This window comes from Eutrigla gurnardus (genome assembly GCF_963514095.1).
Source record: "Eutrigla gurnardus genome assembly, chromosome: 13".
NCBI lineage: Eukaryota > Metazoa > Chordata > Actinopteri > Perciformes > Triglidae > Eutrigla > Eutrigla gurnardus.
In genome coordinates, this window is record NC_139936.1 from 8,063,835 (window position 1) to 8,090,540 (window position 26,706).

General features: G+C 42.7%; 1 protein-coding gene across 4 annotated transcripts; it reads left to right on the forward strand.

Moving 5' to 3' along the window:
- The first annotated feature begins 3,604 nt into the window (after window positions 1-3,604).
- On the forward strand, window positions 3,605-24,931 carry sgsm1a (small G protein signaling modulator 1a). Of its 4 annotated transcripts, none has more exons than XM_084024788.1 (26): window positions 3,605-3,670; window positions 3,795-3,838; window positions 9,398-9,473; window positions 13,734-13,896; window positions 14,203-14,355; window positions 14,438-14,505; window positions 15,665-15,810; window positions 16,319-16,456; window positions 16,944-17,068; window positions 17,512-17,579; window positions 17,678-17,841; window positions 18,183-18,318; window positions 18,399-18,542; window positions 19,101-19,230; window positions 19,623-19,687; window positions 19,815-19,960; window positions 20,783-20,911; window positions 20,994-21,176; window positions 21,273-21,338; window positions 21,515-22,690; window positions 22,787-22,911; window positions 23,164-23,246; window positions 23,375-23,484; window positions 23,634-23,730; window positions 24,142-24,309; window positions 24,716-24,931. In XM_084024788.1, the coding sequence occupies exons 1-26, from the start codon at window positions 3,652-3,654 to the stop codon at window positions 24,802-24,804; spliced, it is 4,011 nt and encodes a 1,336-aa protein (XP_083880914.1). In that variant the 5' UTR covers window positions 3,605-3,651; the 3' UTR covers window positions 24,805-24,931. The 4 variants fall into 4 exon arrangements, with proteins under 4 accessions (XP_083880914.1, XP_083880915.1, XP_083880916.1 ...); XM_084024789.1 differs by having other exon boundaries at window positions 21,578-22,690; XM_084024790.1 differs by lacking the exon at window positions 18,399-18,542 and having other exon boundaries at window positions 24,716-24,930.
- The last annotated feature ends 1,775 nt before the right edge of the window (window positions 24,932-26,706 follow it).

The window sequence follows — 26,706 nt, forward strand, 5'->3', positions numbered from 1 at the left end:
AGTCAGTCAGAGGAGCAGCTCCACGGAGGAGAGGATATTTCTCCTGTGATGACGATGACAGGAGGAGTGGGAGGAGTTGATGGAGCTGCAGCTCACACTTAGGGATACCTGGTAGTTGTTGGAACACCTTTGAACAACCCTCAAAAAGCTCCCATGTGTTTCTGCTCATCAATAAGATGGATGTGAGTCAGTTAACATGCAGCTTTTATTCAAGCAACAGGTTGTCAAGCAAAAGTTGCAGTTTTTCTCAGTCGCTTTGGTGCTTTTCTCAGATCAGAATGAAAATTCTCATGACTATTAGTTCAACCTCCACAACATTTAGTCATTTGTGCACATCATAGTAGGAATTTCTCCTTCCTCTGAACAAATTGCAAATGCTTTTGGACATGTATCAGTTGCTTTCATACAATTCTCTGCTGTTTTATAACATTATCATTTGCTTATGTCATGTCAGTCAAAATGAACTATACTTATGGATGCTTAATAGTCCCCAATAAAACGAATAGTTTTCATTTCATTGCTTGAGTCATTAAATACAAAATTGATGAACTAGTTATCAAATTCTGTCAAGCAAATTTTATACCTTTCTTTATTTATTTATTTTTTTCCTGGAAATGTCTCCTAAATTGAACAATTGCTCTCAGGTGAACTTCAACTTTCACTCACTCCAGGAGATACTTTCCTCGCTGCATTGAAGGGATGATATCCGTTGTGATGTAGATGAAAATATGTTGCCAGACAGACAGGAACGTCTGGATGTGCCAGCATGAAAAGATGACAAAATCATTTGACTATCTTGTTCATAAACGATGGTGTCAAGACTTCTCATTTGATGACACTGGCAGTTTCATTGACATGAATACTTGCTTTTGAGGAATGGACAATCCATTTTGAGCAGGTGACGTGCTTTTGCAGGTCATCCACTAGGTTTTGCAGTTTGCACTAATTGTCTTGAGAAATGCACTAACTGCTGTGAAAATGTTAATAGTGATGTGAGAAAAGCACCAAAGCAACTGAGAAAACTGTATTTTATATTTTTCATTTCCAATATTAAAATAAATAAAATTGGAGACAAAATAAAAAAAATGTAAAGGCGATAAAAGATCAAAGATGGAGAATAAGTTAAACTGGTAAAAAGGTCAAGTCCATTTGAACTTCCAAAAGTTTGAGAAAGCTATAAATAGCTCCTTGAGCCATCTTGCCTTCCTGATCCTGTGCTAATAAAGTTTGGTGAAGAGAATCACAGCAGCTTAACTGCACTCATTAGGAAAAACCTAATAAAAAGACTTTGTAATCAAATCCCCCGCTTTTAGCACTCAGCACTTTGAAAACGCTGCTAACTGGATATTCAGAGAGCAGCAGGAGAGAGTGCATCAAATGAAGTTACTCTGGGAAATGGATATGACACAAATATAGGAGGATCCAGCGATATCATAAAAATGTCACTAACTGTAAAAGCCAAGTGGCAGCCAAACTGTCTGACTTATTGTCCGGCAGACAGACAGATAGACAGACAGACAGACAGACAGATAGATAGATAGATAGATAGATAGATAGATAGATAGATAGATAGATAGATAGATAGATAGATAGATAGATAGATAGATAGATAGATAGATAGATAGATAGATAGATAGATAGATACACATAGACAGCTCAGGTTCCTTCAGATTCAACATGTCTTCTCATTGCTAGGACAGGGAAGAGTAAACAATCAGCCGAGGGAAAAGGGCTGTGGTTGCTCAGCCGAGGTGTGGTGGCCCCTCAGGGTCAAAAGCGTAACAACAAACCATATAGCACTGGCCTTATCTAGCATACAATCCTGTCAATCTGCATTGGCACACATGGGCAGAAGAACATCAGACTGACAGGAGCCTCCATCGCATGCCCCGCTGCCTGTTAGTGCACGTCGGGTCTAATCACACATGGACATGTGCATGTTCTCTGCCGACAGACAAACATGGACATGACACAGCACCGTTATTTGTAAAACGCTGGGTTTGATTTCATTCTGAACTCTTTACTGTTGTCATCTTTATACATTCTTCTCCTCTCTATTGTCTCCTGAGCACATGGAACCATGTGAATGTAACTTTCCTCTTCACTGGGGTTTGGATTATCTGCTGAAATGTGACGACATTAATTCACAAAGTCGCGTCTCCGTTCTTGCAGATTTCTCTCTTCGCTGTAAATGAATGCTGTTGCTTATTGTGTGCACTGAACTGGAAAACACACACACACACAAATAAACACTGTTGTTTTCCCCATTGATAAGTAAGCAAAGGCAAACTGGAGAGGAGCTCTGGTTCGCTGCTTACTCAGGCAGAAGTCCTGGTTTGGCATTTAACAAGACATGCTCCTACCTCACATTAAAAGCCGCTGCAAGGTGTGAGTCATCCCAGCGAGGGAATCCTGGGTTGAAGAGGATGCTTGTGAGGAAAATAAAGAAACAGTCGTCACAATGAAGTAGCAAGGGCTTCTTCTTTTCAACCAAGGACTGCTGCTTTGTACTTTAATAGTTTTTTATACCCAATAACACTTGAAAAGGCATTGGAATTTAAATTGTATTGGAATTAGGACTCAGGGTTTAGGACTAGAAGGCAAGGATTCGCATCTTGATATGTTATGTTCATCCAGAGTGAACATGTGGGTTTTGTTGGTTCTGAATCTATGAGAGGAGTCTGTCATCCTGTGTTATCCCTCCATCCTTTCACCACCTGATCTACCTGACAGCTCTGTCCTGCAGGCACAACTGGTATCATGGCCCAAAGAAACTCCACACTCCGGTGCACTGAAGCCTGCCGACCTCGCCTGCTCACATTTGGGCTCAGATGGAGGTTTTCCTGAACATGTCCTCCCTCATACAATACACACGTACTGTGAAAAATTGCTGTTGAAAGGAAACCCTGATTCTGATTGAGCTGAAAATACTTTTTTTGAGTCCGGGGAATCCAAAATGGCACAGTCGCCATCTTCTGGACAACGTGTGCTATAACTTTTGTGTAACCACTACTTATAGAATAAGTAAAGGTATCATAAAACAGATTTGTAGAATTTGTAAGCATATTAAAACATTAACGTATAAGCATAATAACTTTGTTTTGTGTGAGAACCCAGAAAAGGAACCTCAAGTTTCCAGGAGTGAATCCAGCAACAGCTGCAGGGAAGTATATTTGCTTTAAAAATGCAGAGTATCCCATTCATGACACATCATAAAGGCTCTACTGAATCATCATGAAAGAAAAAAAGATTTTCAGATTCAGTATCTGTTTTACACAAATTCTGTCGTTCCTGATCTTGACCACTAGATGGCATAAAGGTCAAATGTTTCCATGCACAGGACTCCCCTCTCCCCACTATTGCATGTCAGTAATATTTTCTGTATCTATGTGTGTTTGTGCGATGATATAACATTACAAAGAGGATAAAGTGAAGCTTCCCTTTGCTTTAAAGGATATGGACAACAACATATTCTGAATGTGTGCATCTCTATCCAGTGGTGAGCTTATCCTCAGTAGCAGCTGCTGCTGGGATGGAGACACCGCGTGTGTCTTTAAGGGGCGTGTTGGAGGAGGTGGAGTTGTGGTCGCAGTGTGCAAGCGGCACTCAGCTGATGAGAGGGCTGCTGCGTGCAGACAGGAGACAGGATCCATGGCAACAATCATGGCAGGTAGGAGCAAAAAAACCAAAGCTTTCAGGATGAATATCTCCATCGTCTATGTGTGTTGTTTTGTGAATAAAGAGCAGGTGGACGGAGGGTTAACATGTGGAAACTGTGTGTCGCCGTGTCTTAGAAGCAGAGACCCGTCAGAAGCTGCTGCGCACCGTCAAGAAGGAGGTGGGTGTTTTCAGCTCAGCAGTTATCCAGTCGGAAAAACAAACACGTTGGTTTGTATGAAGCTGTTTATGTCAGCGCCTGCAAACAAACACCTGTGCTGAAGGATTTGTCTTCTCCTCAAGATGACACCTCGTCTGAATCTCAACCTCTTTGGAAAGATTTGAAAACAAGCAAATATGACTTGTCTTGTCTTTAAAGTATTTTTTTCCCCCACTTTAAAAATCGAATATATCTTTTTTTTTCCCTTCATTGAATGTTCGTGTTGCAGCTCAGTAATTATTCGGGTGGAGAAGCAACGTGAAGGAAACAGATTGTCTTCAGTCAGTGTTTGTGGTGTTTATGGCAGAGCAAACCATCAGCCTTCTGCTGAGCCATTTGGTCGTTACAGTCACACAGTGTGTGTGTGTGTGTGTGTGTGTGTGTGTGTGTGTGTGTGTGTGTGTGTGTGTGTGTGTGTGTGTGTGTGTGTGTGTGTGTGTGTGTGTGTGTGTGTGTTAGTGAGATGCATGTAATGAGTTATATGGTGTTGAGTGGAAACAAATATGGAAGCAGCTCTGGTGGTTTTGCTTTAGCTCTTCATGTCACTCATCATCATTTGAGGTTACTGCAGTAAAACCGAGTTCAGCAGAGCTCAGATGAGACGTCGCTCCCATTTAGTCTGTCTGACATTCAAACCGTGGATGAGGAGATCTTACAGCAATCTTTTTGTGATAGATGAGAAAGGATCTTTATGATCCTTTTTCCTTTCCTGATTGTTTCGCCTGCTATGTATGTATGTAATATTCTTGGTAAACAAACTTTGGTTGTTTATTCACAAATCCATTACTAAGTTTGTTCCTCATAAACACTCTGGTTCCAATCTTGTGATATTACAGATGGATTAATGTTTTGTTAAAATGATCAAAGGACAATAACAGAACGAAAACCAGTTAAAAGTGATAAAAGTATTCATTCAGACTAAACAAAAGGGGTCAGATGGACTGGCACAAATTAAAATCAGGGGGCTCAGGCCAACCACGCCACGGCAGACTGCCAAAACAGGAAACTAAACTTACCAATCAAAGTAAAACATCTACATATATAAACCTCAAAACAAAGCACAGGCTCAGACAATGAGAGTAAGAGAGTTCAATGTGGACTTTTCCAACGAGATGAAGGTCGTCAGACGACACGGGGCCAGCCAGGAAGCCAAGCCACCAATCAGGAGCACCAGTGGAGCCGCCAGGCAGGAGCACTGTGAAAACAAGACAAACGGTCAGCTCGACGATAAGAATAGTGGGAACGCGTAACAGCTGTACATTAGCAAGCAACTTTTAAAAAACCTGAAGAAGCAGAATATTAACAGTAGATTATTGCTATTCACTCCCCTTTCCTCAACAGATTTATCCCAGTCAGAAACATTTTCTTTAACATCCTTCAGGTTAGAACTGCTTGATTTATTTCATGGGTTTCATCTCCGATTGCCTCAAATTACAAGCTTTAATTTCTGCCAAACAAACAAAGATAAAGATCACATCCTGGATCTAGTGAAAGGAGGATTGAGGAGACTTTGGTCTGATTTGTTTTCCTCCGAGTCCTGTTTGTAGTCTTATCAGCGGAGAGCAGACCTTCCCCATGATTAAAGCTGCCTCCTGTGCGCTGATATGGCCTCACTGGGATTCGCACACCGTGGCTCTTTTACTGTCTATCCCAAATGCAGCCCGATGGAGTCTGTGGACAGAACGACAGCGTATGATAGCTCACTTTATTCACAGATGGCACTACATAAAAACAATAATCTAGGGTGGGTAAACAAAGAATGTATTTCCAGGATATTCAATATATTCCCATAAAAGAAGGATGGATGTTGTTTGTGTTGCTTTCACATTGGTTATTATTACCCCGTGTGGGTTATACCATATGGTGTCTCTATGCTGTGTGTTCTCACGCTGTCCTTGTCCAGCTGGTTATGTGCCACCAGTCTGCTCACATATACCTGGATGAGGGCCATCATCCACGGAGCGCTGGACGTCTGTGGCGGCAGAATCACCTTCTGAGATCTCTTATAGCGTTGATACAGAAGTCCTCTCAGTCCGTCTGCGTCCCTTTGTCTTGCTCTGATCGTGCCTCCGACTTGTGCTCCTCCCACATTCAAACACACACCTGTGTTTGCTAAAGGAGAGAGAGAGGGAGGGGGAGAGACTATTAGAAGAACAGGCCACAGACATCTGCGCCGTGTGCCGTGCTGGGTGCTTGCTCAGGATAAGGTTTCAGGCGGTGGAGTGTAAGATAATCCAGCGGTCTTGTTCTTTGTTTTCTGCTAAATAGAGATTTTTCTGATTAGTAGAAAACGTTTAGACGGGGACAAGCTGCGGGGAAATCATCCAGTATTATTGTTGTCATAGATACTGATAGAGTTACATTGACACTATTTTACAGCTGTTGACCTTCCTCGGTGAATGTATTCATAATAAGGTGTTTGTATGGATGAGACGGGATTACCTGAGTACACAATTATAATCAAACTGAACAAGGTGCCGTTGGCGTGCCTTGTGGTACACCTCAGCCTTGAATGGTAGTGTACGTATCACACTAAACGACTGAGAGTTCACTCTTGACCTTGGTAGTGGACAAAAGAATCAGTCGGCTTATTCATTATTACATTGTTACCCAAATAATAGTCTAGTCTGCTAGTCTGTCTTCAGATGTGTAACTTTAAAACAGAAATGTAGCTCCATGCATGGATTAACATGCATAACTAATGATCATTCCCCCCCCCCCCCCCCCCCCTCCTCAGTGGCCACAGAGATGATTAATAATGAAGGCTGCATGTAAATGGATGGGGCTTTCTCCCAGACTCTTATGTCTTGGCTCTGCAGTTGCAGGAGTTAATTGGAATACTCTAAAGATCCTTTATCACTGTGGCTGACGCCCTCCGGCTACAGTGGTTAGTTCGGAGCACATTCGTCAGGCTTTGCTGCTATAAAAGAGACGTTTAATGGTTGTCACATCGTGCACATTGTTTCATCTGTGAATTCAAGTAAAAGCATATGTTGCGGTGCCATTTTAGTAGGTATTGTACATGTTGTGTAGATGTGTGCTTTATTGATGCCGAGGACTTGGTGGCTGGATGAAATGTGAGACGATGACATCACAGTACAGCAGAATCAGAAACGGTTTTATTGCAGAGTATGTTAAGAAGCTGAAGGACTCCCTAGTGTTGACCGTTTAGTCACATGCGATGATGGGGGCGGGTGGGGCTGCGTTCATCAGGAAAATTCATCTCCACTGTTTTCAGAGTGTTGAGTTTTGTCTGCAACAGGTCGCCAGATCTGGGGCCGACTCATCCCCAGATGAGACAAATGAGGGCGGTGTCATCCGTAAACTTCAGACGGATGACACCGTCTGAAGTTTAGACGGTGGTAGAGGGAACATCAAAGCCTTGAGGGGAACCAGGTCAGCTTTGCCTGCGAACCTACCGTCACACAGGAAGTCTGTGATCCACCTGCATCTAACTGCATCTAGATATGATTCGTTACTGTAGTCGGGGAGCGGCAATGATTTCTGTTTATTTCAGCCATGAATGAATGTTGTTGATGCATCTTCTTAAGCAGAAGCAATCCACTGTGAGACACGTGCCATCTCCATAGAAACCTGCAGGTTGTCTGAGCTTAGACACTTTAGCATATGAATTCCTAAGAGGGCTGATCTGTAGCCCAGACGAGAGATGAGAAAACACGAGGAGTCTGCGTCTTCAAGTTGGCAAATCAATCAGCTTCCTTTATCTCAGGTGCACTCAGAAAGAAGACTATAGCCCCCCGTGTGTGTGTGTGTGTGTGTGTGTGTGTGTGTGTGTGTGTGTGTGTGTGTGTGTGTGTGTGTGTGTGTGTGTGTGTGTGTGTGTGTGTGTGATTGGAGCAGGTGTGTATCACATCAGACTGGCACTGTCTCTTTTGTGTTGACAGCATGAATCATTTCTGTTTACAGTGCTGCGATCAGGCCAAATCTGTGTAATGACTGCCGTCTAATGAGTATGACATTACCTTTTATATAACACTTTTTTCACAAGTGAGAGATTAGTCAGTTTTAGGACCTCGTCTTGTATAAGTGATGGTGTTCAGTGGGCAGATTGTTCCCAGCAGCATCGCAGAAAAACAAGTTGTTCTGCTTCTCTCAATTTTAGACTTCTAATAGGTTTGGGCGATATTACTTTCAGTTAAAGCTCCAGTGTGTTGGACTCAGGGGGATCTAAAAAAATCTATATCATGTTTCATGTCGCCAAAAAACCTAATTTTCTAAGATTAAATTAGCACACATCACAGTAGTTTGTTCATTTTTGTCCGATACTATTTGTTTTGAGCCTGAACGCATCATAATGTAACTCAATGCAATCTCTGCGAAACTCTATCGCTGTTAATGTATATTTCTATTGAATATCCGCCGATACCGATTGGTGACTGATCCAACGGAGCCTCCCTAAGGGCCTTAGAAAGGGAAGGGTGAGTGAAGGAGTACTCGGTTAGTTGCAATCTTTAACCTCCATGCTAGATGCATCTTAAATCCGACACATTTGACCTTTTTAAGTAAAAGATCGCAGCACATCTCCCACCACTGAAAGTTACAGGTATTGTAATCCGTCTGTATGTAGCAAGTAACCTGGATATTAGTATTATTGGTCCATAAAACTGAGCCGTAGTTGAAAGACTAACCTGAAGACCGAACTTTATCTAAGAGAAAGTAAATATTTGAAACCATGAAAATGATATTGCTAGACAGCTGGTTGCTTCTTGGCCACTGAAGAGATTTATTCACATGAAGGATTGAATCAATGCGGATTGGAAAGAAGGTTAAAATAGGGCAGAGGGAAGGCCAGCCTCTGGAGCGAATAGCTGTGTGTCTGTGTTTGTGTAGAAGGTGAATCTGGCAGTGTAATATGGTCGTTGTGGACAGAATCATTTCAACAGGAAATTACAGCTATCTGTGTGGCTGTGTCACACAGGGGGGGGGGGGGGGGGGGGATTGATTTATCAGTCATCTTAACTGTTGGTCTGTAGCTGTTGTCAGGCCAACAAGGAAAGGGGCACATCGCCGTGACGACAAAACCTGACTAATGAGCGTTACCTTGTGAGCACGTGTGCGACCTCCCTTTTTTAAAAAAAAGAAGTTGGGTTTGCGTGGATGGGATGTCATCATCCGTTGACGCAACAAAATCAATTGCTTCCACTGAGGATTACAAACTGTTCAGATAAGGGGGGTCTGTGATGGACATCTCTATTCCCAGTAGAGGATGAGAGCTGGTGACTCATCCACCAACTTAACATGCACTCTTCCCACTCACAGTTTTACTCTCAACTTTTCAACCCCAGTCCCCCCCCCCCCTCTATACATGTTTCTCATTCTCATAATAATTCTATTATAAGTGTTTTTGTAAACTGTGTGTGTGTGTGTGTGTGTGTGTGTGTGTGTGTGTGTGTGTGTGTGTGTGTGTGTGTGTGTGTGTGTGTGTGTGTGTGTGTGTGTGTGTGCCAGTTGTGGCATGTTAATGAGTGAGTCATTCAGCATCTGCAATGTCATTGACAGGTGAAGCAAATTATGGAGGAAGCCGTCACCAGGAAGTTTGTTCATGAAGACAGCAGCCACATTGTGTCCTTTTGTGGTGAGTAACCAAACGTACAAGTGAATTACGTGGCGTTTTCTCTTTAACAACCTCTTCAGCTTGAATAATCTTTCATTGTCATCATTCTGTCATGTATTTATTTAGCCATGGTCACTAAATAAAGGACAATGAAACACAGTTATACGTAGGAAGCTAATTAAGCATAACTGTATTGGAAAATGTTCATTTCTGTTCCACTCTGCAGGCATCTTAAAAATAGAAGGTTACTCACAAAAACAGTACAGGTTTTACATACAGTTCTCCAAATAGACAGCAACAACCCTTCCTTGTTATTGTTAGTTATTCACATTTATCAACAATCATTTGCATAAATATTCTTAGCAGTAAACATGCAGTCGTCTAGTTTACGTGGCGACACCAATCTTAATCCATAAGAGATAGAGATGGAGGATGGAGAGGATAGAAGAAAAGTGTTTCCTTATTATTGGATTAATTTTCCTTTAATAGAGGTCTGTGTCCATCAACAAGAATATATTTGACACCTCTTTAAGTTGAGATTGTAGCTGCTACATTAAAATCAGGTGACATGAAGATCCATCATCTGCATAACCTTTGTATAACCAGTGTTATTTAGAAATAAAGGACACTTAAAGTTCATTATTTCACCAAAATGTTATTGTTCTTGCCTCCAAATGCCACTAACAGAGTGCCGTGTGATCACTGTGAGAAACGCGCTGCCCACATGTAGGCGCTGACACTCATCAGATGTCTGGCTCAGTCCAGAGCTGTGATCAGTAACAAGATATATTTAGGGATTTTCAGTGTGAATAAGTGCGATTCGCAGCTTGCAGAAAGGTTGGATATTCTTACTAGCTGTAAGCCGTGTGTGCAGGCGAAGACTGCTCTTAACTCGCGTGATGAGACTCTCAGAAAGCCATGGAGATGTAGGAGAAGTTATTTATGTCAAATCTCTGGAGGCCTGTCTGCTTTACATGTTGTGAAAATGTAATTGCATACTTATATTTCACAGACTGTGAGTGTTGCCCTTTGTGTGGCAAAGGGCAACACTGCTTTATTGAGTAAGAAATAGTGAGGAACAAAAGTTAAAATCATAGTTTTACCAACTGTCATCCGTACAAAAACAGCTTGAAGGAAGTTCTACCCATTCATGAATAAATCCATTACATTTTGGAAGTCAAAGGTCAAGTTCACTGACCTCTTCTCATTATATTTCAGAATAACTGGAGCTGAATTCTTCAAAAATGTTGCACAAAAGTCCACTTGGACTCAAGCATGAACTGGTTTTAGTGGTGAAATGTCACTGTGAGCTCACAAAGCACATATTTGGGCATAACTCAAGAATGTATATGCTAGTTATGAGAATTCACACAACGGATGACATTTGAGCAGACATGGATCTAAACTGCAACATGATGGTCGGTGGAGGCACACAGCTGTGAGGCAGTGATTCCATTCTTTGTCATGATTGTGGGTTAGGCTTGGGGTTAGTTAGGCTTTGTATGTTTCCATTAGTGCCTCCATGTTCATGCATCATCATCAGTACTCGTGGCATTCAGCGTGGACATTATCTGTTGTATCATCTAACAGCCTATAATAGCTGCTGGTCAGCCTGAGGCCCATCATACGTCCTAGTGGACACATAAAAGCTGGGGATGATGACCTTCTCTCTTTTTCGTTGCCAGCTAGCTTCCTCCTCCTCCTCCTCCTCCCGACTTCTCCCCTGATCCTTATAGACAATGGCTCTTGTTACTCCATGTCCTCTTTCAGTTGTGGTCTGTTTAGAGATGAGAGGGAGTGGAGGATGGGAGAGGAGCTCGGCCAGCTCACCGGGGAGCAATTAGCCTCCACCATCATGGCTACTTTGATGAGCTGCCCAGGCGGTCCGAAAATGTAGGAGCTGTGGAGGGGATGCGTGTCAGAAAGCCACCATTGATTTAATTTATGACACAATGAAAAGCAGCACAGCGAAGCTAAAGACAACCACACGGCGTAGTTTTATTGACGGATTATAAAATCTGATTCTTTCCTTAATTTAGCTGTTGATCAGTAGTTACAAATGGAACGTTCTTTCTTCTTCCTACAGTACATCAATCATGACAGGTGAAAACAATTCTTTTAAATGGAACAATGGCCAATTCGATAGTATTGAGTAGAATTGTTTAATCTGTTTGTGCAACACTGTTGCTTCAAACAGAGTAAAATGTTGTCTTTTTTTTGTTGACTATCTTTAATCTATATCCAAAATGTCAAATGATAGGGAGGAAAATACTGTTATACGGAAATGTCATTAAATATGCATATTTCGGTCTGAAGCTATGGCTGTTTATTAATCAGCAATCAACTGACTGTAGATAAAGATCACGAATGATAAATTGATAAAAAAATATATAGATTTTAATGGATCACCTATTGAATTATTCACTTATCATTTCAGCACCGTCTATGTTTAGACTGATGGTGCCTTTGGCTTCTGTGAGTGAGGTATTGGTCAGCTGTGTGTCACCGTCCAAGAGTCTCTTTATACACTCCCGTTGCCTCAGATACAGGATGGTGAGAGGCAATTTAATGTGTTATCAGTGGAGGAACCACACAAAGCACCGATCCGACTGACATGTCGCCCATTTTCTTCTTGTCACCGCTCGTCGTGATTATCGTTGGGGGAAGATGGTTCGGATAAAACATTTAATTTCACAGAATACCTGTTACATCTCCCTGCCTCGTGTCTCACGCTGAACCCGTTATGTTTGTATTTGCATTGTATTTGTAGTCTGTGGTAGACAAGTGTCCCAAGTGTGTGATAAACAAAGTTGTTGCCCTGCCATTGATGCCGTTCATTTCAGAGTTTGTTACTGAGGCGACTGTGACACGTGGGAATCTTCTCTATAGCTTGGCAGATAGACAGTAGCTCTCAAAAAGTGGGAAGGCTTGGGAGTTGCTTTCTTTTGCACTTTTGCCATCTGGGGCTTGTTGGCAGAAATGATAGTAAGGATGATGAGCTATATTTGGAGACCTTTTTAATGTTACTCTTTGTTCTGACATTTAGCTTCTTGCTCCTGTAATGATGTGGGGGGGGCAGCACAGAGAGATCAGCGAGGGAGAGGACAAAGATGGACATATTTTAATAAAAAGAAAACTGAAAGTCGATGTCTGTGCTGACACTTTTATTGCCCAGATAGAAATGAACCCTGTTAACAGCGAGCGTAGTAATAGCGGCGAGAGAGAAAGTGACAGCGGTGCCGAGTGATAGCGCGGAGGATAGAAGCCGTTGTATGAAGGGGTGAGAATGATGGGAAAGAGAACGAGAGATCGTGATGCTGATGAGCTGCCGCCACCCCTCCCTCCGCTCGTTCTCTTCCCAGAGCTCCATCAACAGGGGTTCCCATGGCAACACCAGCCTTCCCCCTGACCCCATGTGAACAGAGCCACAGGATTAGGCCTGAAAGAGAACTCAAATGTCAACACGGCTCCAGGCGCTGCCACGTAGGCCTGAGAGAGAGAGAGAAGAGGGGTGTCTGTTTTTCTGCACAGCTGAGTGATTGTGCAAGTGTGTCATCGTGCCATTGATTTGTGTTTCCACTACAGCTTATTGGATGGACTTACTTAATGCAAAGATGATTATGTGAAGGCTTGAATTAAATTAAGTTATATGCAACACATCAAATCAGTCAAATGTGCAGTATCTGATAGGTTTGTGCATCCATACACCATATAAAATAAACAATAGATATGCACTGTGCAGTGGATGGTGATGAAGCTCACATCTGACATGTGCATAAATGCGTTGTTGCTATCGTTTGGGGGGGTTTTTTTGCCAACGACTCCCGCGGCACAAAGCACCTGTCGTCACTGAGTGGATTACCCCGGTGAAATAAACTTAATTGAATTGCACCACATGCTATTATGTAAGGCACAAAACTGACTGACACTAAATACCATTGTGAGCATTTTGTGCCACAAACCTATAATAACGATTATGCTGATCTTAAGTGGTGCACATAAAGCTGTACTTTTAGGACTACTCACATTTTCTGTGTAATGTGAGCGCTCCATGGCATCGTGTAGCTGATTATTTTAATTCTACAGTTGTATTTCTTGTATAAGAAGAGCCAGATATTTCCCCCAGCCGTTGGTGGAGACCCAAACAGAGCTAAAAGCAGAGTGAATATTGGATCCGGTTGACTTTATTGATATGCTATTCAGCATACGGCATTATTAAAGTACACTCTGGTAAAGAGGATATCTTGGTTTTGTCCAACCATGTGTTTTTTGTCCACACAGCCGCAGTGGAAGCCTGCGTTCTACACGGGCTGAAGCGGCGAGCGGCGGGCTTTCTGCGTAGCAACAAGATAGCGGCCCTCTTCATGAAGGTGGGGAAGAGCTTCGTCCCGGCTGAGGAGCTGTGCAGGAAGGCCCAGGAGCTCGAGCAGATCATGGAGACAAAGTGAGAGACGCGCGCGTCATGGCTCGCACATCACAGCAGACTTCAAAGCTCACATCAAAGCCTCGTTCAAGCGAAAGCGCTGAAAACAAATGGCTGTGTGCTTACTTGAAGGGCTATTTTTCTTTATGAAAAGCTTCTAAATAATTAATGCTTCTGAGCTTTTATGAATCATGAATCACTGAGGCCATTAGCCTCATGCAGATGCAATTTTACTTAATGGAATTTTGAAACCATGTTATACTTGTTTTATTGGTATTGAAACGCATCTCCCTCTCCCTCTCTCTCTCTCTCTCTCTCCTCCTGCAGACGAAGTCAAAGCTTGCAAAGTCAAGACAGCCTTCGCAAGATGCCCCGACTGCCCAGCCTCACCCCCCAGGGAGTAAAGAACCTGTGGATCCGGACGGCTCTGTTTGAGAAGGTTCTGGACAAGATTGTCCTTTACCTGGCAGAGAACAGCAGGTATGTGGATGGGTCAATGAAATGGCTGTGTTACAAGAGCTCTTTGTCCCCTCAAAATCAAACTTTCACGTCTGTGTTACAGTAAATACTATGAGAAAGAGGCCGTTCTAATGGACCCTGTGGACGGACCTATCCTCGCCTCTTTGTTGGGTAATTATATGTGACATCGTAAGCATGTGTGTGCTTTAATGGAATCACCTCGCATCATGTGCCATACTCCAGATGGGGCTCATGTTTACATGAAAATGTTATATCATGGTGGTCTTAGAAACAACTTTAGCAGATTTTTTTAGGACCAGTATCCTATACAAGGATTTTATCATGCTCTTTTCTCTTTTTTTTTTTCATTTTTCTCCCAATTTGTACTAGCGCGACATTTGCATGAAATCAGGCAGATGGTAGACGGCAGACGGACAATACCTTCTGGACAGCACAGGAAAAACAAATAGTCAGACATAATGGCAGGAGGGCAAAAGAAAACATGCATGGCGACATGTTGCTATGGTGATGGAATAAAACCTATGAAATAAAATGATGTCTAATAATCTCTATAATATTCTGGTCTATTGTGGCTAATAGTTTGTGTAATTATTCTAGTATCGCATGTAGTTATAAACTGCAGCTTTCTCTGGGTGTCTACCCTTACCATAGTCTGTATTCTTACATGATAACATGATATCTGGTTTGCCATTTGCTCGTACTGCAGTCTTTGTTTCTGCTAACTCCGACTTTTTACCACAGGAGGTTTGAGACTGAAGTAAACTAGTAGGGGCCGATTCTGCTGCAATAGGGAATAATTCTTCACCAGCTTCCAATTAGTGAATGGAAGCCCTCATTTTTATAAATGAGGCCAAACCAAAAGCACTGCTGCTGGGGGCTGCATTTGCTTCTCAGCAGGCAATTTGTTCAGTGTTCTCATACCCGTAGTTTTAGATTATGCTGGTATCATTTTCTAGCCCAAAGCAGCAATTCCCAACCAAGAGAGTCACAAGATACATCAGAGGTGTCGGGAGTTGATTAAAAAACATATTTCTGCCAGATACAAATTCAGTTGATAGTTTTTTGTTTGCTTGTTTTTTAACTTTGCCATTGCTTTGTGAATTATTGGATTGTCTCGCACATTCAAGTGGGATGGAAAAACCTCTGTTTGAACTTGCCATTATCTGGCCTCATATGCAACTCAAACACATGTTTCTTAGTTTACAAATATTGTAAGGGTTGCAAGTGAAAGGGATCTCATCTGAGGCCTGTTACAATATGTCTATGAACAATCTATGAAATCTAACAGCTAGTGTCTGCACTCCCACAGTTGGACCTTGTGCTTTGGAGTACACAAAGATGAAGACAGCAGACCACTTCTGGACCGACCCGTCTGCTGACGAGTTGGTGCAAAGACATCGCATACATGGTGGCCACTGCAGACAGGACTCCCCCACTAAGAGGCCTGCACTGTGTGTGAGTATTAACACTGGTAATACATTAGATGAACATGCAGAATTACTTTTATTTTATCCCACACTGCTAAAGCCGGCGGGATTTAAGTGGTGCGCCCGATGTGTTCCCTTCCCTTCTGAGATGGCGACTGTCTGATTAAAGACAACCTGCTCAGGTTACTGCATAAAGTGAAGAGCGTGTCCCAGGAGAAAGAACAGAGTGTATCTGAGACCTTCGTACTTGTTAAGTATTCAAGTTATCAGCGGTGCTTCTTTACAGTTGCACGGTGCCGTGGATGTGTGGGTTTCAAGCAAAAGTCATTGGCATCAGAAACCAGGGAGGATGCAGTGGTGCACATGAATGAATCTTATATTTCTCTTATCTTGAGTCATGTAAACACGAGATGTTATTCACGGCAGAGTGGCTGTTCTGTGATTGGCCAGCTGTAATTTATTCAGTCATCAGTTTGGCGCCGGTTTACGATGTTTGTTATGTGGTGTTATATATTTCTTGTGTCCGTGTTGTGCAGATCCAGAAGCGGCACTCCAGCAGCAGCATGGATGAACGTCCTTCCCCCTCGCCATCAGCTCGTGAATATGTGGAGTCGCTGCATCAAAACAACAGAGTGACTCTACTGTTTGGCAAAAACAATGTGCTTGTACAGCCGGTAAATGTCTTGATGCCTCTTATTCACTCATAGATATATAGGTGTGCTAGCCCCTAGAAATAACATCTAAAATTTAGAAGAAGTGTGAATAATAGAATAGAAGATAAAAAAAAAATTGTCCAGGTTGTCCAAAGCATGCAACATGAATATTTTAAAAACAGATTTATGTAAATGTCACACAGCTATATCATTTCTGTAAAACCGGAGCAATGTTAAAGCCCTGAATAAAATGATAGGTTGTATATTATATTGTCATCTCAGAACGCTGTATAAGAGCCAAATATGCTCTCTGGTTAATAAGACCAAAATCCTATCAGCAGCAACTGATTCAAACAAAATATTTTATGAACTGGAAGATTTATGATTATATATGCAATATCTGTAATGCATGTAAGCTATTTTGTTATTTATGTGTATTATCAATGTAAATGCACGCACAAGACTCGCCGTACTTGAATGAGAATATCCACCCTCATGGTTGTTTCAGAGGGACGACATGGAGGCTATCCCAGGTTACCTCTCTCTGCACCAGAATGCTGACCTCATGACCCTGAAGTGGACACCGAACCAGCTCATGAACGGCTCGGTTGGAGACTTGGACTACGAACGCAGGTGCAAAATGACGCAGTCATACTTCTCATACAGGAATATGTCCCTTTACATACTTGTTGCTGAATAATGCAGCGTGTTTGCGTTTGGCTCGGGCTCAGTATGCAGAGTCAATGCTGCTAATCTGATGAGGCTTATTTGCAGCACGCCAGCAGCCAGCAGATGGTTTATTGACTGAGGCGCTGTCAGACATCTCTCAAACCTACAAACCGTGTTATGGTCCTGTGCCTGTGCATGGTTCGTCTCACCCAAAAAATTGATTATTGCATTAGCCGACTCCTGCTCTTCTGCGCGCGCACTTCGTGACTACTCTCTTTATTAGCCATAAAATTAATGTTCCTTGAGATTTTGACTTAGACAGATGTATTTTCCCTATTTGCTTCTCACTGCGAGCTGAGTCTGGGCTGTTATTGAATTGATTATGTATTTGGTATAATGTTTTTCAGTGTGTACTGGGACTACGCCATGACGATCCCTCTAGGGGAGATAGTTTACTTGCACTGTCATCAACAAGGTGGGTCCTCATGGATCATTTCCTTTATATTCTTATTTATATTTGTTGTTATTGTCTGCAATGAAACACAGCTGTCACGGCCTGTATATCTCCTGCAGTTGACAGTGGGGGGACGGTGGTGCTGGTCAGTCAGGATGGGATCCAAAGACCTCCACTTCGCTTCCCCAGAGGAGGCCACCTGCTCCAGTTCCTCTCCTGCCTGGAGAACGGCCTGCTTCCCCACGGCCAACTGGACCCTCCGCTCTGGTCTCAGAGGGGAAAGGTCAGCACAGTTTCTTTTCTTTCAATAATAAGGAAACGATGCACTGCGTGGTCATTTGTTTGAGTGAAACTAATGAACGTGTGCCTTAATGTTCTCTGCACCACCACACAACACATGTCTGCTTTAATGAATGGATGCTTTTGTTGGACTGCGAGTCACATTGTTTTCTGCAACTAACCAGAATAATGAAAACCACCCACGCATGTTCAGCGACTATTAATAAGCTGTAGCTTGCAGACACTCATCATATTTAATTCACATGGGTGGCTTAGCTGGTCTCTAATGCTTGAGCAGTTTTTGTTGTTGGCATTAGTCTAATATCAGTTATATTCTGATCGCAGGGGAAGGTGTTTCCCAAGCTGCGGAACAGGGTTCCTCAGGGATCTGGAACCGCAGACTCGGCCTCAGATAAGGAGGAGGACGAGGCCACGGATTATGTCTTCCGCATCCTCTTTCCAAACAGCCAGTCAGAGTTTGGTGAGATTCCCTCCAGAGAAGCAAATGAACGCTCCAGATTGTTGCATTTTTATGTAAATGTTACTCATTGTTTGTTCCAGTGACTGTAACCCATCCTCCCCATCTGACTTCCTCCCTCTCCCTTCAACCGAGTGGACAGTCCCCCTCCAAAACAGGGACCCTGGTTGTACCCAAGAGGTCTTGCAGCTGTCCTGAAGCATCCCCCTCACTCACAGGACGCAGCTGTAACACTGTCACACCTCGGCTCGTCTGTCCATCTGTCAGCTTGCTTTAACTCTCTGCATCTAATATGCTCCTGGCCTGTCCTGAGCCTCTGGCAAAGTTCATTGATGTGCGCCATTATTAAAAGCCCCCCCCCACGCCCTACTGCCTTGGGTCACACCTTTTTTTTTTTTTACTGCATTACAGCGCAGTAACCTTTTACCAGGCGATGGGTGGATAAGTGATTGATCAAATATGACTTGAGAACGGCTCTCGCTCAATAGATCTTTGTCTCTATAATGATGTAACTGATGATGACTGCTCCATGCTTTCAAATTGTGCATCAATTCCAGATTGCATGAATGTTTTTCCTCTAAATGCCTTATCTTTGCTCTAACAGGAATCAAGCACAAGCAAATTGTACTGTGGAGTGCTTTCAGCAGATCACCCTTGATCAGCATAATGTTGCTTATGCAAATTGCTTCCAGCTAGTGCAAATGTAATCGTTGTTGTTGTTGTTGTGAGCCTGCACGGCATTATGCTCCTTAAGTGACAGTGATGGTGTGTGTGTGTGTGGGCAGTGACTCCTCCGGACTTGATGGACCAGGCAGCTACAATGTGGCACCCCACCCTCAGGAAGTCCTCATGTTCGTCCTGTTCTCAGGGGAGCTTCTCTGATGGGGCGACACCCAAGGGGTGCAACCATGAGAGGTGAGCGTTACATTGGGAAACCGCCGACCGCAAATCCTCCGCAACAGAGATGAAACCGAGGAAGGGGCAAAGATACAAGAATCTAGCAATTATCCAGAAGACAATTATGTGACATTTAGCTCGCTGACATGAGAATGTGTTTGAAAAATGAGGTGATAAGCAAGGCAGATGCAACGGTTGAAGGCTATAAAACAAAGCAGGCAGCAGAGTAATCACCCGAATGATAAAAGGTCAGACCCCACACCGTAATAAACTCCACATTAGATACAGTATCTCAGGACAACATGAGTGATAATGAGTTACTTCTCCTGCAGGTGATCAGTTGAACGATCATCTTTTAAGGACAGATAAACGTGTTTCCTCCACGTAAGTGAAGGTCTATCTTCCTGCAGGGCTCCTCTGAAGCTGCTGTGCGACAACATGAAGAATCAGATCATCAGTCGGGCGTTTTATGGTTGTAAGTGATTGCTTATTGTTCACATTCACGATGAAAACGTGTTGGAAATGGGGCGTAATATCCTCATTTTAGTTATCAGTGACTGGCGTCTGCGGAGCCGTTGTTAATGAGCTGTATTGTCGAGCAGGGTTGGCGTACTGCCGTCACCTGTCCACGGTGCGAACACACCTCTCTGCTCTCGTCAATCACACCATCGTGGCGCCCGAAGTGCCGTGTGACGCCTACAAAGGGCTCACCGCAGACGTGTGGCAGACATTCCTCCAGGACTGCACAGTGAGTATCGCTGGTGTCACAGCACTGCTGACAGTATCCACACACACTAACATGCATGTCCACTCCCAGGCTCTCTCTTTCACTCTGTCACTCTTCTGTCTCATCCATATTCATCCTCTGCTGATCGCCATTAGTCTCACGACAGTGTGCATGAAGTGTTACTAATCGCCACGTCACGACAGTTACTTTTACTGGGAGTCATGGTGAGCTTAACCTGAGCATTTCCATGTACATGTTATATAAGCAAATATGTGTCTTTAAAGTAAATGCAATAATTAATTGTAATAAGGGAAGTCACTCAAATTAATTTATCTCACTATTAGTGGATAGTTTATTATGGAGACGTTGTCATCACATGACCCGGGGCTAGAAAGATTGTTAAATATAAAAAGATACCTTTTTTTTTACTTTTTGATAAAACCAATTACTCTGTTCAGGTTTTTTCCTTCAAGTGACCCTATAAAACCCAAACAAATCTGTATCAAAACAGAACGTATATGGAGAAACACAACGTATAATTAAACTATGGATTAATGGCTGAGTAACAGCTGTGGACGGCTGTTTTTGAGCTGGACTTTTTATTTATCTTCCTGTTAAGTAAATTCAAAATAATGAGCACATGCATACTGTATAATCACAGTTGAGAGATCGACCGTCGTTTCCAACCTCTTGGATGCATTAGTCATCGGTCTCCAAGCCGCCATGTTGCTCATGATGTTGTTTTGAAGCACTATTGAATGGTTTAAACATACAGAAAGATTGTGGTTTTCTCTTTTTAATGTATGAGGTCACAAAACAGGTACTTGTGTTTTGTGTCTTTAGGCCTACGATGAGGAGGAGCTGCTTCGTCGGGTGTACTTCGGCGGTGTGGATGCCTCGCTGCGTAAGGAGGTGTGGCCTTTTCTGCTGGGACATTACCAGTTTGGGATGTCACAAGCAGAGAGGAAGGAGGTTTGTTAGCTTCCATGATTATGGCTTTGCATCCAAAAGCATTTTCAGCCTGAACCACTGACCCCTGACCCCTCAACCCCAGGTGGATGAACAGGTGCGAGTCTGCTACCAACAGACCATGCACGAGTGGCTCGGCTGTGAGGAGATCGTCCGCCAGCGGGAAAAGGAGCAGCATGCTGCTGCTTTAGCAAAATGCTCGTCAGGAGCAAGCATGGACAGTTCCAGTCAGAAGATGATCCATCACAGCTCCACTGTCAGCAATGAGGTGATGCAGTACTGCACACTTTTATTCAGAGTTAGAAAACAAATGTCTTTTTTATAATAACCTCTTTGCCTGATTAACTTTATTGTTCGCTCCCAGTCCTCCCAGAGCTCAGACAGGCAGAGTCTGGCTCGCCTGCAGAGTGACTCCAGTAGCAGCACACAGGTAACACTCACTACATTACAGCCTGCGAAGATGGTCTTTGAAAAATGCTCTTTCAAACTAACTAAATGACACCACTGTTAGTCTTTGGATTTTAAATATCCTGATCCTGAAGTAATGCATGTGATCTCAACCCTCTGAACCAATACTCCTCACCCCTGCATTCTCTCCCTTGCTAGTTCTTCACATCCTCCCACCCCTTCCCCTGGAGTAGCCTGCTTCCCTTTGGCTTGTTCTTTCAGGTGTTTGAGTCCGTAGAGGAGGTTGACCAAATCGAGACGGAGCCCAAAGGCGAAGAGGCCAAACAGGTGGCAAAGATACCCAATGGAGCCCTGCAGAACGGGACGAGCTCTCCCGACTCCGGACATCCCTCCTCCCGCAACTTCTCAGTCACCTCCGGCCTGTCAGAAGGCTCACTCAGCACAGAGGACAGCGCTGCACCCGATACAATCCCGAGATCTGCAGCTGTCCCTCAGGTACCGCAGAGCCCAGCCAAAACTGCAAGGAGTGAAGGTCCGACAGGGGAGACGGGGAGGCAGGTGAACAACAAGGAGGAGGTGGAGGAGGAGAAAGCACCTGATGTGACCACAACTGTAGAAGATACCAAGACTGGGGAGATGGCAAACGCCAACAATGAGACAAGTCTACAAAGCAAAGCTGAAGAGTCTGCTGAGGAGTCTGGAGCCATTCAAACAGAGGGGCCCGAGTTTGAAGATGCACTGTCTGACTTTGAAGGACTGACATCTTTAGAGTCGGGGGAAACCAGAAAAGAAGTGCTCGACGAGGAGACGATGAGGGCGTCGATAGCGGCCACAGCGAGTATTGAGGAAACCTCAAAGCTTAAGAAAACTTCAGACACAAATGTGGAGAAGACTAAGGAAATGGACGAATCAAAGACAAGTAAACCCCAAGAGGTTTTGTCGGCAGAATGGAGAGAAAATATATGCGTTCATCACGTGGCCCCTGAAGTTGAAAAGAACCTGGTTTTCCCAGCAGACACCAGGGTCCCGAGAGGAGGAGAAGCGTACCTCGCCTCTCAAACAGACGAGGCTCGGGCCACGACTGAATCTGATGAGTCTCCCACGGCCATAGAGATGGAGGACATCCCCAAAGCCAAAGTTTCCATGGTGCCTTGGAGCAGGAAGGGACATTGTGAAGCGTTGTCTTTCTGTGAGGACTCGGCCCCCCGCACGGATCTCAGGCAGGAGGACGAGCAGGGAAAGCCCAGTCCTGAAAGCTCAGAGTCCATCCTGTGTGAGGAGCCAGAGATGGAAAGCCTTTACCCGAACTTTGACTCCCTGGTCGACACGAAGAAAGGAAGGACCTCTCAGGAAGCTGCCGGCAGCACCTTCTCTGTATGCGCACGTATTCCTTTCAGAGTTCAAATTGATTTATAATATATCGTGAGTTTGTTTTATCTGTTCATTTATTTATCGCTTTGTTTGTTTCAGCAAGAGCTTTTGGACTTGTATACACTAAATCTGCACCGCATTGAAAAAGATGTCCAGCGCTGTGATCGAAACTATTGGTACTTCACTCCCGTCAACCTGGAGAAACTGCGTAACATCATGTGCAGGTAAAACACGAAACGTGCTCATTTCACATTTATCTACATATATACAGAAAATGTCTCACATGCCTTTCAAGGCTAACGGTGTGAATGTAAATGCTGGGATTCTCTGCTTATCTTGTTCTTATGAAATAAACGCTCCATAAATTACATTTTAATATTATTTTTGAAAAACACCAACAAAAAACTAGCGTATGGAGTGTTTGAGTGGCAGATAAAACCAGATAAAATCCACGTCTCTTGGTTGTTTATTTCCAGCTATATCTGGAAGCACCTCGACATCGGTTACGTTCAGGGCATGTGTGATCTGCTGGCTCCACTTCTAGTCATTCTGGATGACGGTGAGTCAACACCAAACACTTATCCTCTCTGACATTCGGTGTATTTTTACGGTTATCGATGGAACAACAGCGGACGGCTTTCCCACTCACTTTCTCACCTCAGCTTCCTCTCTGTTTCCTGTTTTCAGAGGCCATGGCCTTCAGCTGCTTCACCGAGCTCATGAAGAGAATGAATCAAAACTTTCCACACGGAGGCGCTATGGATACCCACTTTGCCAACATGCGCTCTCTCATCCAGGTGACACAGTGATAGAAAAGTGTTGACATACACCGTAGGCGTCACTGAATCCATTCATCACCTACAAACGCCCACCTTTTCCACACTTCTCCTCCACCACCAGGCTCATTGCTTATCTTCCTGAATCTCCTCTGATCCTCTCTGTGTAGATCCTGGATTCGGAGCTCTTTGAGCTAATGCACCAGAACGGAGACTACACCCACTTCTATTTCTGCTACCGCTGGTTCCTCCTCGACTTCAAGCGGGGTAAAGTGATGGCATGGTGCGAAAGAGTTTGTGCCAATTAGAGGAGTAGAAGATTTACTCCCCGTCGGTGGATAAAATGCCAAACAACTTGGCAGCCTGCTAACAAGACATTTAGTTATTATCAAGCCTCGGAAGGGATTTGGGAGATATATCTTTTGGAAAAGCATTCCTGGGAGTTTCTTATGAAATAATTACCATGAACTGCAGCTGCATAGGTTTAATCAGACTTTATCCTGGAGATTCAACAATGGTCTTGTTTTCTCGCCTGGGTATCTCTCCCACCCCTGCAAACTCCTGCTTTGAATCTTATCTCTGATAATCCCACTTCCTGCTAACTCGCCTCCCATCCGAGCCCCTCAAAAACACAGATTTTAGCCTGACTCTCGTTTCTTTATGTGGTTTGCCTTCCAGAGCTGGTGTACGATGACGTGTTCGCAGTGTGGGAGACAATCTGGGCAGCCAAGTGTGTCTCTTCGAGTCACTTTGTCCTCTTCATTGCCCTGGCGCTGGTGGAGATCTACAGGGACATAATCCTGGAGAACAACATGGACTTCACAGACATCATTAAGTTCTTCAACGGTAAAATGTGCCGCTTTACATCTGATGTTGTTGTCCTTGTTAAAGGTGCGCTCCACTGATTTTACACATTACACTTTACTCATCATGGGGACTGCTGTTCGGCCTGCCAAAACAGTGGTATCATGTCATTTGTGGACGTGAGTATGGAGTTGCATTATGGGAATTGTAAGAACCAGAATTGTAAGAGCTTGATTTATATGAGAGATTAAAAGCCATAATAATGAATGCCGCTCCTGCGCCAATTTTGTTAATTTGAGTCCTCCAGTATTATTGATTGATTGATTAACAAATTCGCTTTGATAATTCTGATCCAGCGAAATAAAATCTGCTTCTTGTGTGGTTTGAAGTAGTAGAAAAGTATTTTCAAAGAAAAGTTAAACACGTGTTGTTGTTTTTTGTCTTTCAGAAATGGCTGAGCACCACAACATAAAGCAGATTTTGACCATGGCCAGAGATCTGGTGTGTAAGGTGCAGATGCTGATAGAGAACAAGTGATTGTGCTCTTTGTCTTCTTCTTCCTTCCAAGTAGTGTGACCGGCTGTAGCAGCACAAGAGCAAAATACATCTGAGCACACACGCCCTCTCTCTCTCTCTCTCTCTCTCTCTCTCTCCCTCTCTCTCTCTCTCTCTCTCTCTCTCTCTCTCTCTCTCTCTCTCTCTCTCTCTCTCTCACACAAACACACTCACACTACACAAAGCCTTTACAATCACAGTTTGCTGCTATGAGCCTTCTTCACTGTATCCACAATGTTGTTTGTGTTGTCAAAAGATGTATTTGAATATTATGCTTCATATTTGTCCGTATGTTCAAGTTAATAACAAATGTATCTGGGGAAAAAAATCTTTAATTTCTATATATTTTTTTGTCAGAAATCCCTAAAGTGTCAATTTTAATCTGAGTGCACTTAATATTTTGAGATAATGATGGTTTAAGTTGCACATTTCAAGCCAAAATACAGAGCAGAATTCCACCAGAGATTATATTTATGATAAAAATCCACATCGTGGTAATAGTTTATAACATTATTTTAATAGTAAAGTCTACAAGGTTAAACTTTAAATATATCAGTGAGTTATCCCTATAGTCCTATCCCTTATTAAAGGAGAGAATGTCAGCAGACTTTTAATGTTCTTTAAATGCAACACCCCAAAATTAAATTGCTTTTGACTGATGATTGATTCGTCCAAAAAGTAATTTAAACTCCAGTTCTGTTAATAATTTTGTGTTTAGAACCATGTCAGATATTTAGCATCCAACAGTGTTTTGAATGTTTTAATTGAACTGCCTCGTCTGCCAAATATTGTCTTTATTATGTGCGAATTGTACTGTACTAAGAGAAAAATGTGTTTAACGTATGAGGACTATATAATGTAAAATCCTAACCTTATATTTAAGTGTCTCACGGATGTGTGGGCAGAGATTAACATAAAGCAACAAGAATGATTTGATAGCTTTTTAAGTTATTTTTCATTATCTAGTGAACACTGTATATTTTGTAAATTGTGCAGTTTACTCACCTTGTGTTTTTTTTCTTCTTGTATCGTCTGGCACCTATTTGTTGAATTAAATGTTAATTTTAGCTTGAATATGATTTTGGAAGATCAGATGAGACGGTGAAAACATTTAGCTGCAAATGAAACATATTGTGGCGCCACATTATTCAGAGTCATTGAGAGAATGACAAGATGAAAATGAAAGGTGGAGATGACGTTATGAGGGAGATTACTATTTAATAGTAAAAGTTGGCCTCAGTTACCAACATTCATGTTTGTCATCGCCTAAAATTTCACTCAGTTAGTTGGTCTTCAAGTGTTGTGTCATGAATGTGGTAAAATGAATTGCTTTTAATATTGTTGCTTCTGTGAATGCTAACTGCTGTCAGAAAACCTATTTTTTAATTCATTGTAACATTTATTTAGCAAGTATTTATTTATTTATTCATTAATTTCTCATTCAGATGCTGCTTTGTTTGTAAAGCTGACATTTTTATTTTGTGGCCAGTTCTTAATGTGTACTGTAAAACAATCAAATTCTATACTAAGAGTTCATATATAGTATATATTAAATGGTATATGTTCTTATAATAAAACAATAAAAACATGGAATCATAATTATTTTTCCAAAACATTGTGTTATGTGTATTTTTCTCAATTTAATCAAACTGAGGTAAAAGAGTTTGCTGGTTGGTCCACCTCTTTAGTCAGGGTGTAAATATCGAAACCATTGGTTGTGAATCATTTCATGTGGAAATTTCAAGGTTGTACCATTAGCTAATGTTAGAAATTGGGCTTTCCTCAAAGAACAATGCATAATCATGACATTTCAGTAACACCCTCATTCTACGTTAGTAAAACATTAGAGCATAACTGTTGCAATTCTTCAATATGCTTTAAGAA

What these genes read in the sequence shown, in the direction of transcription:
- sgsm1a (XM_084024788.1), top strand. An exon ending in CTAAGAGGCCTGCACTGTGT is followed by an intron (nt 15,811 to 16,318) that starts GTGAGTATTAAC and finishes CGTGTTGTGCAG; the next exon opens with ATCCAGAAGCGGCACTCCAG. An exon ending in CTGCCGGCAGCACCTTCTCT is followed by an intron (nt 22,691 to 22,786) that starts GTATGCGCACGT and finishes TGTTTGTTTCAG; the next exon opens with CAAGAGCTTTTGGACTTGTA.